A 22,414-nucleotide genomic window follows, 5' to 3' on the forward strand; every position below is an offset into this window, starting at 1 on the left:
ACAGCATAATTAGTGAGATTTTTTGGGACAACTTAATAGATTATGTTCAGTCCACTTTATTGTGTTGAATTCGTGTTGAGACAACATGAATGAAATGCATGGAACCCTGCATTTTGTACAGTGTATTGTCTCGCTGCTAGAACTAACTGTTTAATAGTAGCTTATATAGTGCTTACTTATTAGCTACAGGTGGTTAGTTTTTAATTACTTTAGCTAGTCTGCAAGTACTAGCTTTTAAAACGTACCTCTTGATTAAATACTAATACTTATAAAATAGATATTAGCTATTATTCATTAGGTACTCATATCTATTTACCGGATACCAGTATGCATTCGTTGGATACTATGTATAGTATGCAAGTTATAGTAATAAGGACTAGTACAGAAATGCCCAAACTAGAGCTCAATGGCCAAAGTTGGCCCATGGTAACCTTGAATTTGGCCCACCATCCCATCTGAGAAGAGAATGAGAATAATGAGGATGTTAAGAGGCTGTTATTTCAAATTTATTGTAACATTTTGTCTGTCTGTTTGTTTGTTTGATTGATTGATTGCTAAGCTACAAAAAAAAACCTAAATGTTTCAATTAATTGTTTTAAATGAATCAGATTTTTTTGTAAGTACATACTGTCACCCCATACTGTCATAGAAGACAGAGGAGAGATATTAGTGAGCAAATGAAGGCAAAGCTAGATTCTGCTTGACTAATGTATTGAGCATTGACTCCGCTGTTACAGTATAAATGTGATGTTTATGTTTGTATTACTAGTATGTATGTAACTAGTACTAGTATGAGTACTAGTATGTAATTAATAGATATAAGCCTCTTATATAATACTTCCAAATATCTCATGAATATGTACATGTATCTAATAAATAATAACTAGAATCTAATGAGTCTTTAGTTGAAACTGTATTGTAGAAGATAAACATTAGTTCCTAAAGTATAAGAACTACTATAGTACATAAAGAATAAGCGGTCACTTTACAATAAGGTTCATTAGTTAATGTTAATTAATGCATTTACTAACATGAACAAACAATGAACAATACATTTACTACTGTATTTGTTCATGTTAGTTAATGTTAGTTAATGAAAATACAGTAGTTCATTGTTAGATCATGTTAACTCATGGTGCATTAACTAATGTTAACAAGCATGGACTTGGATGTTAATAATGCATTAGTAAATATTCAATTATGATTAATAAATGCTGTACATGTGTTGTTCATTAGTTCATGTTAGTAAATGCATTAACTAATGAACCTTATTGTAAAGTGTTACCGAATAAGTCACAAAAAATCAAGTAGCATTAAAGTAGATACTAGTACATTTTATAGATTAATTTCTTGCCATACTGGATGAGCTGTTTATTTAAACCACCATCAAGAACTGAAATGGCCTTGGAGGTGTTATTATGACATTGACATTATAAGAGGAATGAAGAGATAAGAAGGCTCTTACACTCATGCTTTTACACTTAGCTATGCTGCTAAAATAGACACAATAACATGTCTATAACCAAACAAACTGCTCAAATCCACATCTTGGCTATCAAAAAAAATCTGAAATTTTGGTTTCTAACACTTTTGTACTGCAGCAAAGAGCACAATGAAGAAACTAATTTGCCTTTAGTTCACAGATGAGAAGAGAAGAAAACGAAGCTTGTAATGAGAGAAGCAAAAGCAAGCATTAAGACTCTGTTACTTTCTGTTCATTCATTAGCATTGAAAGGCTTAGCTGGGTTTTGTTCATTGTGCTCATACAAAAGCATCTATTTTTGAATGCGTCAGCACTATCACATGTGGTTTTCTGAACCTTGAACACAATTTTCCACAAATTAACAACACCTGGTGATCATTAAACAATATTAGAGTAGTCTAGGTGGAGTTTGATCTTAATTTTAAGTTAAAGCCTTTCCTTGACTTTTCATTATTGTAGTTAGCTGTCATTTCTTTAATTGTGTTACACTATATATGATCTATTATTCACATAGTGTAGAGAAATTACAAGTTTTACTGGTTTAAAGAAATGTGTGACCCACCCGTTTCTGTTTGTTAGAAAGGATTTCCAGCTCTTTCTCTTTAGATAAAAGCTGATGCTCCATGTCCTGACTGCGAGTCAAGAACCGCTCCGAATCCTGGAGAACAAACAGATCACATGACCCATAATATTTACTATAATTTCCACTATAAAAAGTGTTAATATACATATTTTTAAATTTCACATGGCATTACACGAGTCATTAAAATGTAATTTTAACTTTTAATTACCAAAGTTCATATTTTGTCCAGTTTTTTTAGATCATAACAGGCTCAAAAATAAATAATGTATAAATTTACTTTCACAACAGAGATTTTTTTTTTTAATTATAAACCTTTGAAAACAGACCTGTTGTGAGCTTCAAGGCTGTTCATTGCTTTTTTGAAGCTATCCTTTTTAACTAATTTAACATATTTTAAAAACAACTGTTTAATAGTGAGGTTAGTGCAAAAACCTAGATGCTGTACAGATATTCCACCAATAATAGATTATTGCAAGCTCCACTCACTCCCATGAACAACCACAGATGATTTAAGTGTCCATTTGCTCTTAAAATACTTAATATGAGTGCATACTGAATATGCCTATTTTGCAATAACACAGCTGGAAACACATTTATATACAGGTTGGGTGAAATGTAACTAGTCAATATTTAAGGAGCTCCAATTATGGGTTTTTGAAAAGGATCTTTTATGCAGTGTGTAACACAGCACTAAGTGAATGAAACTTTCGACTGCAGGTAATAAACGGTTACTTTTCACAATACCAAACTATAGCCAAACTAGTGCCATGTTTGTTACTGTCATTTTTCAGATTTTTGATACAATAACCTACGCTGCAACATGGGATTTGCCGGTATCTCTCAGGTTAAATATTTAAGGGGGTTTTCATAAATACCACATTGAAAATGTGACGCGTGCTTCTTCTTTAACCGATTTAAATGGGTTTCTGAACTCGCGATCCTCTACTGTTTGTCTTTACTATGGCCACCACCAGCTGTTCCTCACATGCGTGGCATGGTCAGTTCTCAAAATAGTTCAACTTTTGCCACTGTGTGGATTAATAATGAATGTGTTTCATTATAATTACTTGGGGTTAGTGTTAAGAGTAAGGTGATATACTTGTGTTTAACTGCATTGCTTTATCTCACATACTCTCTGCTACTTCATAGCCATGGTGGGCATTTCTCTCTGTCTTGCGCTGAACCAAGTTGACCGATCACAACAGATTAGGTCATCGAATCAATCAAAGCACATTAAGCCTCATGCAAAGGATGGGTTTGGGAACAAATGAATCGCTGAACAAATTATTCCGTTGTTAGGATAATTAGGTGATAATAAATGCATAATATAAGACAATGAAAGTGTTTTTTGACCTTAGCATGCATATCAGCCTGTTGTTAGAGACCCCCAAAACCAAAACTTTGACCTTTTATAATGCAAAATAGGGGCTCTTTAATGCCTATGAAAATCTGTAGTTCCACGATGAATGTCATGATGAAAACTCTAAATAAACAAAAGTAGATACTGTAGGATTTTATATTCACTGCATCAATAGTAAATTATTCAGCCATGAAAGGCAGTAAAATATGGAACATTTATTATTACAGTGTTTGCCCACACTGTAGAAACAAGCAACAACTAAGCATTTTTTTCTATTTTATAGCTTTCCTTTACATTTCCTACACCCTTACTATAGCATTAACAGCTTTACCTCTAAGAGTATCCTGTCTTTCTCATTCTTGATCTGTTGCTCCATTTCTTCATAAAGCCTCTGGATTTCATCGTCATGTGTAGCCGATTTCCTATGAAAGACGTCACGATCACTTAAAAGGCTCTTAAGTCATTTGGTCATTTCAAAGCATTAAAAACCATTCAGCTGGTGGAACAGACGTCATTCCAAGAGCATTCATTTTCTATCATTTGTTAAATCATTTCAGTTTACTAGAAGACAATATGACAAATCAGTTGACAAAAGCAGACACAGCACTCTTCTAGGAGAAGAAGCAGAGCATAATGAACAAAAAACAAATAAATCACATAAAAATCATGATGTGATTACTGTTGGGTCAGACTGGCATGTTACAAATATGCATCTTCACCATTTAGAACTAGACAAGACTATCAAGCCATGGTAAATGCTTTCCATTGCAATTACATAGGAATACATTTAGTAATCAAACATTAACCCTTATGCCATGTGCAAATCAGTAAACAAACTATATATGGACAATCACACTAATATATAGAGACAAGTCACAAATCGCTAACGGCACCACAGTAGCTCGCTTGCTCGCCAGATTAACTGACCATATATGGTTTGTTTGCTGTTTATTTCTTCTTTTATTTTAAGTTATTAGTTACTTTGCCGAGTTTTTGGGTTATTTTGGTTTTCACTCTCGTACACTTTAAATAAACCATCACTTTGCACGTTACATCAGCGAGTTGTGCCATCTTTTTTTTTGTGTGTGTGTGTGTGTGTGTGTGGTTTTTTTTCCTCGTTTTACCATACTTTGAGAACCCTCTACGAGCATTCCTGGTTCGTAATCCTCACAGGATGTAACAACTATAAATCACTGTAAGTTTTTTACAGATTTTAATCCACCAGTCTTAAATAAAAGTAGTAAAATAATAAAAAAGGTGTTAAAATAATAAACATTTTCATGTATGGTATGCTTCCCATACATTCTTGTCTACAAAAATGTAATTCCTATTAAAATGCAGGTCTGAAAGTGCTAAATTGACATCTAACCTTTTAAGGGCCGTCTCCATCTCCTTCTTCTCCTGGTTGGCTTCTTTAATCTGATAAGTGACTCTGGCGAGAAACTCCTCAAAGTTGGAAAGGAGGTGAGGCTCGTCTCTTCTGAGCTGAACCCAAAGACTCCGCACCTCTTCTGGGCTGAAACATCACAGCATCAGTCAGTATCACCTTCCAAATTACTGCATGATATAGACTTTGTGGTCTTTGTATAATGCATCACACTCCACCAACAAGCTCCACCAAGGACTGAACTATATCAAATGTTTGCAACCATTGGTAAATACCTTTATAGATGTTCAAAACTCAATAATGTTTTCAGACCAGTAACCTTGCTCTTAGCAACAGAATTTCAGAATCACGACTGCTATTTACAGACATTTCTGCAGAAGAGAAAAGCTTGCACTAGCTATAGTTCTCCTGAGAGAAAATCAAAATTACACATCACGACTCAAAAAATAAATAAATGAAAAGATGTTTTTATTATACCTCAAAATGGTGATCACTTTATATGAGATGCGTTCAGAGTCTAATGCAAACTGTCAGTTCGCCTTTGAAAAGGCAATAACCGTACACAAGGATTACAGTCAGTCAGAAGGATGAACTTTTATAATTGATGTCTTCCACCATCACCGTTTGCCTTTTAGGAGTGGCGGTAGTTTGCTGAAAGTGCATCCGGTCATGCGTTACTAAAACTCAGTGGCTCAGCTCACCATATGTTCAACGAGAAGACAATAATTGACCTGCATTAAAATCCCCTGATCTTATCAAATATGTTTTCCTTTGGGAATGTGCAGTCTCTTACTTTACTTGTCATTCTTATTTTACGACATTTGTAGCAAAGGCCATTTTCTTGATAAGCTCACAGTAGACTTTTTTGAAGTATTTGAATAAGATGGTCAAGTAAAAAGAGAAAAATAGTTTTCTTTCTTCCTCTTATTGTTTTTTTTTCTCCACTAGAATGTGTCCTGTATTAGGGAGGGTTACACAATATATCGTTTCAGCATCAATATCACACATATGTGCATATTTACAATGGTCACATCGCAGGATCTGCAGTCAAATTGGGATTATAGTTTACCATAGACAACAGTTCAGTGCACGATTTGTGGAGCCATTGTGATTTTTAACCATAATCTAATAGTGTGAAGTTTTTTTATTTTTACTTGGATGAGATTTTAAGACCTGCGACTGAAAGATTTAAAGCAAATTTAAACCATTTGGGCAGAAAAAATTATAAAGTTTTCCGCTTTAAGAAACAATAACTGTGATTAACTATTTTACCATGATTTACAGTAGACATCCGGAAAAAGTATTTTATTTTAAAATTGTGTATTTTCCAAAGATCTTGTCAGACGAATTTAAAACAAGATACATTTAATGTCATATAAAAATCTATCTATCCATCCATCTATTGATCCATCCATCCATCTATTCATCCATCTATCTATTCATCCATCCATCCATTTATTTATCCATCCATCCATCTATTAATTTATCCATCCATCCAATCCATCCACCTGTTTATCCATCCATCCGTCCTTGCATGCATCTATTTATTCATCCATCCATCCATCTATTTATCTATCCATCCATTTATCCATCCATTTATCCATCCATCCCTTGCATGTGTTTTTAAGACCTTAAGACCATGCATTCTATTTATCCATCCATCCATCCATCTATCTATTCATCCATCCATCCATCTATTCATCCATCCATCCATTTATTTATCCATCCATCTATCAATTTATCCATCCATCCAATCCATCCACCTATTTATCCATCTATCCATCTGTCCATGCATGCATGCATCCATCCATCTATCCATCTATTTATCCATCCATACATCTATTTATTTATCCATCTATCCATCCATCCATCCATCCATCCATCCATCCATCTATTTATCCATCCATCCATTCATCCATCCATTTATCCATCCATTCACCCATCTATGTATTTATTTATCATATTCATTTGTGAATTTATTCAAATTTGTAATTATATTTTTACTGCATTCACCAATTCAGCTGTAAAATAGATAAATACATAACTAGTATCGTGTAGAAATTTTAAACGGCGTTAGACATCCAGTAAATGTGCCCATGTGGAATGACAGTCACTCACTCTTCAAAGATGTTGCTCGCCCCCAGATTCTCCATTAGCATGCAGAAATGTTTCTCCTCATCATCCTCTCCTCTGCTAAGCCTCTCCTCCCACTGGCTTTCATAAAGCATTTCAGGAGATTTACGAGATACCAGCTCCTCACCTCCGTGTGGATCTGCTGGAACCACACTGGGGCCAAACATAAACTCGCCTAAAAAGTAGACAAAAATACATTAGAAATCGTTTGTGAAATCCAAAATATAACATGTATCAATGAGTAACTGATGGACTAAAGGATTAATCAAATGCATACTGAAGCCAGAGGAAAACTCTTCAAAGGTCAGATATCCATTGGCATCTGCATCCAGAGAGTCAAAGACGTTCTCAAGGTCATCTGCACTCAAAGGAAGCTCTCCATTTAACCTCTACAACACATGACAAACAGCATTGGACATGTATGAAAATCATAATACATTTTCATTAATGGCCAGATCAAATCAAGGATGATACATTTAAGAGTAATATTAAAGACTTTACTGTAATGACACTGTAGAATATTGATGAAATAACTTTCAGACATTTTTTTTCAGTTGATTCTCCTCACAAATATTGAATGCATATAAGAAATCACCCTGCTTTAATGAAGTGACAAAAATGCAGCATGTAAACAACATAATTAAGCTGTAGATATCATTTTTGGTGTGATTGGGCCTTAAGGCTGTGTCCACCAAAGTTTTTGGAAAAAGCTCCACATTTTTATTATTATTATTTTTTAAAGGCAGCGAGACAGAGCTTTCAAGTGATCTCTTAATCTTTTCCAAAAATATATATTGAATTTTTAGGTGGCAGAAGTATGTTTTAGTGCTGTTATCTGAGTGGTTTAGGTATGTCATGGACAAATAAATTAAACTAAAACCCAACAAAAGGTGGCATTAAGTCCATAACTTGGGTCACAAATTCATCTAGAATCAAATAGGATTCTGCAGTATTCTCAGAGGCAATATATGCTTTGGTGGAAACAAAAAATATATAAAAAAAATATTGTGTCTAAAATGTAAGTCTCTCACTAATTACTCACTATAGTAATAGCAATAGAGATAATATTTCGGAAAACAGCACTTTTTTGTTTTTTATATTACTTGACTATATAATTATAACTGTGTAAATAATATTTATAAATATATTAATAAATAAATAAAAAACTCAAAAGGAATATTATCTGATTCCCTGGGGAATTTTCTTCTCCAGACTATTAGGCTTCACCACACAGTGCATGCTTTTAAATTAACAAACCATGATTTTATTTGATTTTTGCAGCGCGAGTGTCATTTGTCTGTACACTCACCGACCACTTTATTAGGTACACCTGTCCAACTGCTCGTCAATGCAAATTTCTTATCAGCCAATCACTGGCAGCAACTCAATGCATTTAGGCATGTAGACATGGTGAAGACAGTCTGCTGCAGATCAAACTGAGCATCAGAATGGGGAATAAAGGTGATTTAAGTGACTTTGAACGGGGAATGGTTATTGGTGCCAGATGAGCTGGTCAGAGTATTTCAGAAACTGTTGGTCTACTGGGATTTTCACGTACAACCATTACCAGGGCTTACAGAGAATGGTCAGAAAAAGAGAAAATATCCAGTGAGCGGCAGTTCTGTGGGCGCAATTGCCTTGTTGATGCCAGAGTTCAGAGGAGAATGGCCAGTTCGAGCTGATAGAAAGGCAACAGCAACTCAAATAGCCACTTGCTACAACCAAGATAAGCTGAAGAGCATCTCTGAATGCACAACAAGTCGAACTTTAAGGTCAATGAGTTCACTGTACTCAAATGGCCTCCACAGTCATCATATCTCAATCCAATAGAGCACATTTGTGATGTTGTGGAATAGGATATTTGCATCATGGATGTGCAGCCGATAAATCTCCAGCAACTGCATGATGCTATCATGTCAATATGGACCTAAATCTCCAAGGAACATTTCCAGAACTTTGAACCTATGCCATGAAGGATTAAGGCAGTTCTAAAGGCAAAAGGGGGCATTAGTAAGATGTACCTAAAAAAGTGGCCGGTGAGTGTTTTGTCAAACAACATACACCATGTGAACTGAATATCCCTATAAACCTATAAACTGAACCACATTCCCCAATTCTCTACCAGGCTACTTTTGTGTCACTATTAAAGTCTCAAACTAGGCTGACGTTTGACACCTTTATGATCTCACAGGATGACATATATGTCAGTGATCAACCCAGTTAACACACAGTAAGTGTGTTACTATTCTTGGAAAGCAAATAACACACCCTGTGTGGGAAACTAACACGTTTGCACAGATATTCTCTGGGATTAGCAGTCCCGTAAAACTCAACATATAACTCTCAGTGAGTTTAGCAATAATTTTAGCTTTTCCTGTACTTGTAAAAGTCAATTGTAAATGTTGACTGGAGTGTGAAAATGTTTGCATAAAGATGACTGAAAAATGCGAACCATTAACCAGTTCCCCTGCAAACGAATATGACAGCTCCTAAAAACAGTAATAAAAGTCCCCTTGTGGCTTTTTTTTTCTTCTTTTGACAGCTTGGAGGTTGACAAGCTGCTCTGTGAAACCCCAATAATGTCATCAGCGTTTTGTGTCATCCTGATGCAAGCAAAGTACACAAAAGATGTAAATGTTTTGTCATAGTATATCCACAAACATTTAATAGAATGATTGAAATGCGTATGGATTTGCGATGTCCGTTGAAATAATAAACTGCATCATTTAAATAAAGATGAGGAAGCAATGTTTATTCATGCATTTTCCACAGACACTGGATCAAAGGTGTCATGCTTTTAAAAGAGGCTCTTTAGAGAAAGGCCTGTGAGGGAGACTTCAAAGGAAACCTGTACAATGAATGCAAAATCTAAGAGGTGATTGAATCTGCACAATAATACAAATGAATGGGAGGTCTCAAAACACCCACCACAATTCCTGGACGGTCTCACGAGCTCCTCACCCAAAAATTCACATTAATAAATCTAAATAATATTTATGGATGTCAAACACTCTGATTATTTCTGATTCTAGAGTGATTTCTAGATAAGTTAAAAAAAAAATTATAATATTACAGGCGACCGGTGGCTCAGTGGTTAGCACTGTCACCTCACAGCAAGAAGGTCGCTTGTTCAAGTCCCGGCTGGGTCAGTTGGCATTTCTGTGTGGAGTTTGCATGTTCTCCCCGTGTTGATGTGGGTTTCCTCTGGCCACTCCGGCTTCCCCCACAGTCCAAAGACATGCGCTATAGGTGAATTGAATACACTAAAATGACCGTAGTGTGTGCTGAGAATGAGTGTGTTTGGATGTTTCCTAGTACTGGGTTGTGCCCGGAAGGGCATCTGCTGCGTAAATCATATGCTGGATATGTTGGCGGTTCACTCCGCTGTGGCGACCCCTGATAAATAAAGGGACTAAGCCAAAGAAAATGAATGAAAGAAAGAATGAATAAATTAATAATACAAATTTGTAATAATACATTTGGTGTCTGTAAAGCAAATATATCGAGATTCAAAGCATATTAAATGTAAGTTAAGTGTCTACTTAAAATTGTTAAATATATTTTTGGAATTTAGAAATAGGTTTTATGAAAAAGAAATGTAAGAATGTGATCATACTAAAATTGTTACATTTTAAACTATTTTAAAAACATGGTAAAACTGTAAAGCAGACTCTTTTGGTGAATAAAAAAACAAACAATAATAATAATAATAATAATAATAATAATAATAATAATTATTATTATTATTATTATTATTATTATTATTATTATTATTATTATTATTATCATTATATACGAAAAACAATAAGTAATATACGAGGGCATATACGAAAAAAAATAATTTAAACCATTTTAAAAAAACATAGTAAAACTGTATAGCAGATCATTTTGGTAAATAATAATAATAATAATAATAATAAATAATAATAATAATTATTATTATTATTATTATTATTATTGTTATTATTATTATTATAACAAAATAAAAGTAATAAATAAATAAATAGGGCACATCCAAGAACAATTTAAGAATCATTTAAACTATTTTAAAAAAAAACATGGTAAAACTCCAAAGCAGATCACTTTTGGTAAAAAAAAATAAAATAATAATAATAATATAATAATAAAAGTAATAATAAAAACAAAAACAAAAAATAAATCTAGAGGGCACATCCAAAGAGTTAAAAAATAATTTTTGATGCTTAAAAAGCCTTTTTTTATTTTTTACCTATAAGTAAATGTTCATAAATGACAATTTATAAATATATTTATAAACATAATATAAAAAAAATACAATTCTAAATATATATTTTTTAAAAAGTATTCGGCCATTTTTGGTAAATAATAATATTAATATTATTAATTATTATTATTATTATTATTAATATTTAAATAAATAAATAAATAAATAAATAAATAAATAAATAAATAAATAAATAAAGAGGGCAAATACAAATAATTTAAACTATTTTAAAAACCATGGTAAAAATGTATAGCAGACCATACAAGCATGCATACATAAAATATTATTTAAAATAAAATATTTTTAAATTATTATATTTTGTTTTTGATGTTTGAAAATCACTTTTTATCTTTTATCCACAAGTAAAAGATATATATATAAATTATAATTTATATAAAAATTCATAAATTTAAATATAATATTGAAATAATATTTTTATTAATCCATACAACGTTGAAATACACTGTATTGAACTAAAATGGACTACTACAGAGCATTGTCAAGCTGATGAAATATTGGAGAACAGTTTAATATTGGAGAGCAGATTCAATGATTTTACAGGCTTGGGAATTAATTTTTGCTGTCTATATTATGTTGCAACTAAACACAAATCCATTCAATTACTTCATGGTCTGAAGCTGAAAGAATGAAAACCACATGACTTTTTGCTTTTCATTCTTCTTTGCAGATAACCTTCAGGCCTCACCACAAACCACATGAACACTAAGTTTGATTGCTTCCCAGAATACATACCTGCATGTCTCGTCGCGTAATAAAGCCTTTGCCCTCAACGTCACAAATCTGGAAGAACTCTCTGGTCTTCTCAATCACAGCACTGCAATCACTCTCACTGGGCGTCCCCTTGCTGTCTCCTCTATGATGGGACCCTCGATCCACCTTTGAGCCGCAGGTGCTGGTGAAAGATGCCATGCTGTATGTGTGTGTGTATGTGTGAGTGTGTGTGTGTTTGTGTGTGTGTAAACTCCTTCCTCACATGGGTCAGCCCTTGAAAGAAGAGTAGAGAGAGAGAACAAAGCTTTAGAGTTACACCACATCACATCCTCTTCGAGTGCCGCCGAGCACCATCTCTTAGCAACCACCTCTTTAATTAGTCAACGAGAGCACAGAGATGGACACGAAAAGAATTAGGTTTTTTAAATGGGTGACAGAAATAAAGCGTCAAGGTGAATATCCAGAAAGACAATTTTTCGAGTACAAATGGTCATAAACTGTTCATTTGTTGAATTGAGAGAAAGCATTGCTGCGTTTACAGCTTAAGTGTCACAGCTGAATTGTCAAATTGGTTCTTTTCAGCTATTTATTTAAGAGGCATAATTCACCTTTAAGTGAACATTTTCTCACCATTTAATCACTATCACATGCTTCTAAACTTTTAGGAATTCCTTTCTTCTGTTGAGCACAAAACAAAATATTCTGAAAAATGTTGGGAAAATCCTGTGATTAAATGTGGAAAAAAAATACTGTGGAAGTCAATGGCTGTTTTTTTTTTTATTCTTTCTTCTGTTGAACACAATGTAACAAACAGGTTTGGAACAAGTAAAGGAAGAGTAAATAAAGACATCATTTTCATTTCTATCCTTTTAAAAAGAGAAAACCACTGAGAAAAAAAAACTGCTGTGAAAAAGAGCAAAAAAAACTATAGGATTTGTTTTCCGTTACATGTAAAGTACTGCATATGCATTATGCCTACATACATAGGTGGAGGTTATAGTTTAAATGGCACCCAGGGCAAAACCACCACAAACATCCACCTCCCCATCCCCCAAGGAATAAAGACACTGTGGTTGATTTTATATATATATATATATTTAAAATATTTAAATATATATTTTAAATATATACATTTAAAATAATTATTATAAATACATTTATATATATTTTTTTTTTCAATAAATATAACAATTTGTCTATTATTTTTATAATTATTATTCAACTATTATTCTAAAACAATAACAGAAATTAATCCTAAATGTAACTGAACAACAATGTAAGGACACAACTGGAACAATATTCTATATATATAGAATAAAAAAAAATGTTTTATAGAATTATCTGTGGGCGAGACGGTGGCACAGTGGGTAGCACAACCACCTCACAGCAAGAAGGTTACTCATTCGCGCCTTGGCTGGGTCAGTTGGCATTTCTGTGTAGAGTTTGCATGTTCTCCCCGTGTTCGTGTGCGTTTCCTCTGTGTGCTCCGGTTTCCCCCACAGTCCAAAGACATGCGCTACAGGTGTATTGGGTGGGCTAAATTTAGCCGTAGTGTACGTGTGTGATTGAGTGTGTATAGGATTTCCCTGTGGTGGGTGGCGGATGGAAGGGCATCTGCTATGTAAAACTATGCTGGAAAGGTTGGCGGTTCATTCTGCAGTGGCGACCCCAGATTAATAAAGGGACTAAGCGGAAAAGAAAATGAATGAATGAATGAATAAATGAATGAATGATAAAGAATCATCTGTTGTCTTAGACCCGTCTCATGGCCTAGAATTGATGTTATGAAGTCTACTTCCCTGACCGATTATTCCTCATTTCTGCTTCATAGTCATACTTCGTCAAAGTAACATCATCATTATATTATATAAACTTTAGTTTTGTTCACCTGCATGTCGAAGAATATTAGCATGCATGTAAACAATCGGGATCAGGATCAGTGTGTGTGAAGCGCGCAGTAATGGCTCTCTGCGTCCATGCGTCAATTTACTTTCACCAGCATTGTTTCAGTTACACATAAAAAATACCAAACTTAAGATGTTGATTGAATTGTTATTGGCCCCTAACAAGTTTATTCTAGGATAACCACTCACTACACTTGCATAAAGTAAATCTTATCTCAAAGCTGGGGGCACTTTTTTTTGTTTCCCCATGCCACCCCCAGCAAGATGCCGCCCTGGGCGATTGGCCATATTGCCCATGCCTAAATCCACCACTGACGTACATTATACCATTCAAAGGTTTGAGGTCAATAAGACAAATACGTACTAGCTCCCAAGGCCATTTTTATTGTTGATATTTAGCCACACCATATTGGTGTTTCGTAACATCTAATTTTTTTATGAGGTGTGTTGTTAGCCCTATGCTCAACCCCCAACCTTAAGTACCAGGATATGCACATATACACAACGCAGAATTTAGCTTACCCAATTCACCTACAGCACATGTCTATGGACTATGAGGGAAACCAGAGCACCGGTAGGAAACCTACACCTACAACAAATTCCAAACAGAAATGCCAACTGATCCAGGTGAGGTTCGAACCAGCGACCTTCTTGCTGTGAGGCGACAGCGCTACCCACTGCGCCACTGTGTCACCCTAATTAGACAATAAGTATTTTTAATCAAATTTTATTTGTATTTAGCAAATAATTAATGCATGTGGTGTCCCCCAGGGCTCTATTCTCACCTCAATTTTACTCTCCTTGTACATGCTTCCCCTGGGGTCAAGTTTTGGAAATGTAGTGTCTCGTTTCATAGTTACGCAGACGAAACACAAATTTATCTACACCTGGAATCTAAAAATTAGAGTCTGGATGCCCCTACATTTTCTTCACCTAAATGAAGATAAAGCTTACATTATCTATTTTTAAATACTCAGGCATTTTTAGGTCCTAGCAGAGAGCTAGTTGCTGGCAATATCATAGACTATAGAATACACAAGACATGTCACTCGTATCTTTTTGAATGGGGAAAAGTGTAACTATCAATATGGTGAATAAAGCCCCGCCTACTAGTACAGGAGCCAATCATCAATCACTATATGGTGAGAAAAGCCTGCCTTCTAGTACAGGAGCCAATCATCGATCGCTATATACTGATAATACTCTAGAGAAAGGGCTTAGACCAGACGTGAGTTTCTGCAGATTTTGTGTGATTTGGACGTTTGGAAATTAAACTAAAGAGAGAGTTGTTTAATTTTATTGGAGATTCCTAATATAAAATTGTACCACAAGCTGGGCAAACAGTTTTGGAGAATTTCATGTTTCCCCAACCAGACAGAATACATGGCCACCGAGTGAAATGACTTGCCTTAAAGGGCCTTTGAAACAACATGAAAAAATGGATTCATCCTACCAAACAGTTCAAAGGTCCTAAAATCAAAAGTTCAGGCTGCGGTTGGTGTAATGGTGTGCGGGAAATGTTCTTGGCACACTTTGGACCACTCAGTACCACTTGAGCATTGTTTAAATGACACAGCCAAACTGGGTACTGTTGCTCACCAGGTTTATCTCCTTATGACCACACTCTATACCAATATGCTATTTGTCAACATAGCAAAAATATCTTCACAACCACAAAGGTGTGATTCAAATTTGAAACATAAAATTGTAAAGAAACCAACAGAAGCAAGATTGTACCTTAATAGAATTTAGACCAAACAAAAACTGATGCTTGTAAGGTACTTAAATGAGGCAGAAAATGAGACATGATTAAAATGCTTGAACCTTGATGTCTTGGTAGAGTTTTTGATATAATTTAAGCATTTTTTTTATTACTGTCAGCTTGAATATTACTTTGTATTCCTGCTGAAAATTTGTTAGTAAATGGTTTTAGTTGAAATACAAGAGTAAGAAAGGTATACAGAGTACCATTAGGCATAAAAAACAAAATGTCAGACCATAACAACTTATGCTTATTAGGTTTATCCTTCACAACTCTGTACTTGTTTAAAACCTCATGATATGTTATCTGTACCTTCCTGACTGGATATTTGTTTTTCCTATACACTGTCATTCAAGCAGCGACAAGCAAAACTGGGCTTTGTTTGAATAGCATGATATTATTTTTTTGTGAATTTTAGAGAAGAAAAGTTACCTACTTATTATGGGATATTGAAATGATAAAGGAAATTAAGATGGGAAAACATATTTGCAGTGAAAAATAGCAGGGTTTTTGAGGTTTTGCTTGCATTTAGGACTGTACATAGACTTAATCAATCCATTTACTACAAAATGGTTTTTCCCACAGTTTTCAAATGAAACTTAATCAGATCAAACTAGTTTGAAGGGGTTGCAGATGCATTTGACGTCTGAATTTCATCAGGGTGAATGAAAACATGTGGAGGGATAAAAAAAAAAGAATCTAGTAGACTGAAACTTGGAAAAGCATGTCTACCTTATTTAGCTAAATACTGGCGATATTTGTGCAGTGACCACAAGTTAGCAATTGATAGGATTGATGAAACCTGACAAGCCATGCCTTAGATATGAGTAGAGAGGTGCATTTCCTTTTGGGTATTGACTGGAGAAGCTTCTAGCTTACTTATAAAATTATGGATTTCTTTCTAAAACAGGTCTGTCAGTTGCTAATGGTTTTATAAAAAAAAAAATATATATATATATATATATATATATATATATCTATATATCTATATATCTATATATATATATATATATATATATATATATATATATATATATATATATATATATTAGGGGTGTAACGATTTATCGTTGTATGATTTATTGCGATGCAAAAATGTCACAATATGTATCGTGGCGTTATGATGATTTGATTACGATATGACGTCCAATTTCTCTTATTAGTTGGGCTGTTTGCACGTGAGCTACGTTCCACCTGCTGTCGCACGTGAGTTCAGATTGCAGCAGCAGTAATGTTAGGAGACCAAGATGAATGGAGTTGAAATAGAGGATGGCCCATCCTCTCTACATCAGACGTCTGGCAACATTTCGGTTGTACAGTCATTGCTTTAGACTCGTCTGCTTTTTGACACGCATACTGGGTCAAACAGCCTAAGTTTTAAAGTCTTCACAGTGATTACATACTTTGCACAGCAACATGGATACTTCCTAATGGTGCTGAAAGAGTCACATACTGTATTTATAAGGTACAATTCACCCTAAAATATCATTCTGTCTTCATATAATAATGTATTGGCGGCCGCAAAATCACACATGACGTGAGCTGACCGTGAGCTGTTACTGCAGAGGGCGGACTATGATACACGCGCGCATCTGCTTCAGTGAACAGAACCTGTAGGTTGTGACTAACAGGTAATAAAGATGTAAACAACATTCAGTTTGAGAAACAGTTTCCCACGCGTTTAAAAGCCGCGTGGGAAGTATGAACAGCAGTGGAAATGAAACCGAAAGCGTGCACATTATTTAAATATCCATATCGCATTTTAGAGTTATGATTACGACAAGCATGAACTCTTTTGAGTACAGAGGTACACAAAAATGAACGTCAACATGATACACTTGATAACACCGACATCAGCGACGCCGAAGAAATAGTAAACCTGCCTAAACCGCTAAAAAGAGAACGACTGTCCTGTGTAATGAAAAGACGGCCACCCTGTCACTCATCATGCCCAACATGAAGACAGCCATCCATAAAACCTCTCAGACAGATACACATAAGTTCAGGATTATCTTATAGAACTGCTGATTACCTGGAAATGTGGATTTGTTTTTTTTTTTTGCACACAAAAAACGCAAGTGACCAAGCAAAAGCTTAAGCTTTTACTGTTAAATTCAATTAAATAGAAAGCTGTTTTTTTGCACCTTTACTTAAATTGTTCCTTAATTTTGTCTCTGTCATTTCGATAATATTTTATAAGAAGTTTTTTAATTGTTTTATTTTCCAGAGACAGGCCTGTTTAATTTATTTTCTTAAAGAAGGTTCAGTTTAACAAGTTGAAACTAAAAAAATACATAAAAAATTGTTTACTTGGTAATAAAATTTTTTTTAATAAAATTAGCATTTCAGTTTAATTTAAATTTTTTTTTCCAAATATCATGATACATATAGAATCGTAAACATTATATCATGATACACATTGTAGCGTGAGCTAAGTGTATCATTACACCCCTAATATATATATATATATATATATATATATATATATATATATATATATATATATATATATATATATATATATATATATATATTAGGTTAATGCTAAAAATCTAAGACACAGAGGCTGTTTGCGTTTTCAGTCTTCTTGCGTCTTCATGTTTTCGTGTAACATCATCATCAACTGCCAAAGTTCATTTCCAATACTCAAGACCGAAAAAACGGAGGATGTGTGAAACTTCCCGGATGCAGACTTGAGCACCGAACTCGCTCTAGAAGTCCCAGAAGTCATTGCGACTGGAGGTGGGAAGCGCATAATTTTTATATAGGTTTGTTAGTAAAGTTCAGAGATAAAAATTATTTATCTCAGAAGTTCCCTAAATAAAAAGGTAAATATATATCACCATAAAAATTAATAAAGGCATAAACACATTGAGGTGTTTATTTTCTGAAATTCTTATTAAAATCAGTTTTATTTATATTGTGCAATGTATATTTGTAAAGTCTTTATACATAGAAAAGGGGAAAAACAATAAATCATTGTATGAAAGCTGTGATGTTTAAATAATTTTCCATTAAAAATGCGTGAAGGTCATGTGACCATCAGTAAGAACGCAGAATCTTATTTCTCACAGGACGCATTCTCTGTTCTCGTGGTCTCTAGAGTTCATTTTCTGAAGACACCTGGCAAGACCGTACTCCACAAGAACGCAAGTCCGTTCTCTACAATCTTGGAATTGAGAAACAGCCAAAGTTGAGATGCAGTACATAATCTCAGTGATAACATTTCAATTATCATCCTTTTTTCATAAATAAATAAAAGAATAAATAAAAATTAATTACTTAATGCAAATTTTGTTTAAGCTTGCCTCAAACCAATCAGCTACAAGCTGAATCACAAAAGTACAGGTTTGAAACAGCTCTAATTGATAATCAGACAAAGATTGCATACTTTACAGTTCTAATGAAGGAAAGCACTACAATACCATTCATCACACCCAACGGTGCAATTATATTACAGTTATATTCAGTTAGCTGATTGCATATAGAAACATTATATTTCCCCAGCGCTATAGATTTGGAGAAAAATACTTATTATCACTGCTGAAACTGTTTTGCCTTTAATTTTTATTTATTTATTTATTTATTTATTTATTTATTTATTTATTTATTTGTGAAAACCATTAATAACAAACATTTACCAGGCCATTTCACAAAAATTCTTTGTTGAATTCTTAAAATTCTTTTGTATGGTAACGTAAAGTATGCAACAGATGCTATCTTGTCAGGTACATCATTGCATTTTTATTAAATTCTTTATTAAACATTCTTTATCAAATTTCTGGCAAAAAGTAACTTGATCCTGGTTATTTTGACATGAATTTAAGCATCACTCTTTAAACTTATTCTAAAGGATTATAACTAAACTGCTTTGCATGACACCTTTATCTATCCGCCCATGTCAATAAAGAGAACAGTGTAGGCTGCCAAAAACTTCAAACAGTTTAGGTGCATGGACAACCTCTGAACCATAAATATATAGGAGAATGTGGTTTTTACACACTATTGTACTTTTGATCATTATAGACATCCACATATTGTTTGTGTGTCAATATATACTTAACAAAGCACTGTGCAAACAGCATACCGAGCGAGACTCAATGGGAAACATTTCTAGTCAGTCCAGCTAAACATAACCTAAACCTACAGTAGCTAATGATAATGCCGTTTCACTTAGTTAATACAACTTTAAATTAGAGATTAAAGTTTCAGAATTAACAAAAACAATTTAAAATTGTGCAACTTAAAAATATGTAGTAATTGTACTGGTTATATCCATCACATAGGTCAAAAGTGTTAAACGCTGTTACGGGGTTAGCCACAGTGAACAGAAAAAGTAATGAACTACACAAAAACAATCAGCAACTTACAAGAGAAAAAAGAAAAGAAAAGGGGAACACTTGTTTCCTCCTCTTGATAGGAGATTCCTTCACACACTTATTTCACACTTCCTGTTCACAGTTGCGAAAGGAACACATAACAGAGAGATAGTCAAGTTAACAAAGAGCAAACTAGCAAACAAAAAACGTACCTTTAAACAGACAGCTGCTGGTGTTACTTCATGGAGTCCACCCATGAAGCGCTAATATCTTGTTAAAACGTATTTTAAGAGCGACACTTTTAGTTTTGAAGTGACGGTAGTTACACAGATATCCAGCAAGCTAAGACGAATGATGAAGTCTATTTGACCGTGCAGAAGGGCTTGGATTTAATCGCGTTTGAGGAACATGAGTCCAGAAAGCTGACGACAAGTTTGATAAAACACTCGGTGCTGCGCGTTCACAGGGAGGAACTCGCGTCCACGTGCACCTGCATCCGTCTGTTACTATAGCGACTGAGGCACGCACGCGGAAGTTTTGATAAATAGCTTGGCGAAGTAGTGTTTTTGTTTAGCTTTGTTTTGATTTGCTTTATGTTAGATTAGAAACCTGGCTATTGACTCTAACTTTGCAGACTTTTTACATTGGCACTAAAATTATGTTACAAACGTTTATACATATTAATTCATACTGTTTACTTAGTAATGGGAAGAAAAAAGTGATTCGCTTTGAAAGAGGGCATTTAATGAAACTTTATTTGCTGTTATGGAAAGGTTGGAGGGATTTTTAAAGAAACCCTTAAAGAATTCTAACTACTTTGTTTTGCTGGCCTCCTGCAACACCTTCACAATTATACAAAGATCACACACACAATATTTAGTATACCATATTCTGCAATGTGGAAGTAAGCTCTTTTCTGGGATTATTTATTTTAACCCTGAAGCTAAATGTGTTTCTGATTAAAGATACAAACTAAATGAAATACTGTAAAAAAATCATACTAAAATGAAAAAATATATAGATTTAACATTATTATATATTTAACATTATTAACAGATTATTAGAAAAGAATATTACCACTTACGTTTAAAAATCATTTAATTAAATAAAAGAATAACAATATAAAATATAATAATAATAATATTAATTTATTAATTTACTTTTCAGCTTAGTCCCTTTATTAATCAGGGGTCGCCACAGCGGAATGAACTGCCAACTTATCCAGCATATGATTTACCAGCTGCAACCTATCACTGGGAAACACCCATACACATACATACACTACGGACAATTTAGCTTACCCACATTCTCACAAAAAAAAAAAAAAGGTACAAGTGCTGTCACTGGGGTGGTACCTTTTCAAAGGATACAAATTTGTACCTAAAAGGTCTATATTAATACCTCAAGGCTATATATTAGTACCTAAAGAGAACAAAAGTGTTTCTCTTAAAATTTACAGGTACTAAATTCTGTATATACTTTTGAGGTACAAATATGGACCCTTCAAGTGCAAATGTGTACATTTTGAAAAGGTACCACCCCAGTGACAGCTCGAGTACCTTTATTTCTAAGAGTTTTGGACTTGTGGGGGAAACCAGAGGACCCAGGGAAAACCTGTGCGAACACGGGGAGAACATGCAAACTCCACACAGAAATGGCAACTGACCCAGTAGGGGCTCAAACCAGCAACTTTTTTACTGTGAGGCGATTGTACGATCCACTGCGCCACCACGCTGCCCAATAATATAATATAGTATAATATAATATAATATAATATAATATAATATAATATAATATAATATAATATAATATAATATAATAAGTAGGTTGTGCTGTCGCCTCACAGCAAGAAGGTCGCTGGGTCGCTGGTTCGAGCCTTGGCTCAGTTGGCGTTTCTGTGTGGAGTTTGCATAATCTCCCTGCATTCGCGTGGTGCTCCGGTTCACACTTCAGTGTATGAGTGTGTGTGTGGATGTTTGTGTGGACGTTTCCCAGAGATGGGTTAGGGCTGGAAGGGCATCCGCTGGGCAAAACCTTGCTGGATAAGTTGGTGGTTTATTCCGCTGTGGTGACCCCGGATTAATAAAGGGACTAAGCCGACAAAAAAAAAAGAATAAATGAATGAATATAATATATCAGCAGTACTACTTGACAAACTTTCCATTTGTAATTTATTTCCCATCAAAATATCACTGTTGAAGTCTGGTGTAATGCACACATAGCACCACCTAGTGGCATTGTCATACATTTAAGGCAAGGATCACCATTGTCCTACCTCCCATTTAAAAAGAAGCACATTTTGATGAGTAGTGTGGAGTAGTGTGATATGAAGCTGTAATATCGCCCTAACCTACCTGATCCATAACCTCAACCTCAGAACAATTCAAATACAGTGTTGGTAGCATAATCTGATGGGTAGGATAAAATGTCAGGACACAGGTGTCCCTGCAGTTTAGCTCCAACTTGCCTCAAAAAACCTGCCTGGATGTTTCAAGTATAGCTAGTAAT

General features: G+C 34.4%; 1 protein-coding gene across 1 annotated transcript in view; it reads right to left on the bottom strand.

The window, feature by feature from the left end:
• Positions 1 to 20,388, bottom strand: part of cracr2aa (calcium release activated channel regulator 2Aa) — a 41,684-nt gene extending 21,296 nt beyond the window's left edge. The window contains exons 1-7 of the mRNA XM_087293010.1: positions 20,119 to 20,388; positions 11,943 to 12,194; positions 7,224 to 7,335; positions 6,932 to 7,121; positions 4,796 to 4,942; positions 3,758 to 3,848; positions 2,046 to 2,141 (exon numbers count right to left, since the gene is read on the bottom strand). Coding sequence (XP_087149136.1) covers positions 2,046 to 2,141; positions 3,758 to 3,848; positions 4,796 to 4,942; positions 6,932 to 7,121; positions 7,224 to 7,335; positions 11,943 to 12,119 — 813 coding nt within the window. The 5' untranslated portion in view covers positions 12,120 to 12,194; positions 20,119 to 20,388. The remainder of the gene's footprint in view (positions 1 to 2,045; positions 2,142 to 3,757; positions 3,849 to 4,795; positions 4,943 to 6,931; positions 7,122 to 7,223; positions 7,336 to 11,942; positions 12,195 to 20,118) is intronic.
• Between the last annotated feature and the right edge of the window lie 2,026 nt (positions 20,389 to 22,414).

The sequence above is a fragment of the Danio rerio genome, chromosome 18 (genome assembly GCF_052040795.2).
Source record: "Danio rerio strain M-AB ecotype USA chromosome 18, GRCz13ab, whole genome shotgun sequence".
NCBI lineage: Eukaryota > Metazoa > Chordata > Actinopteri > Cypriniformes > Danionidae > Danio > Danio rerio.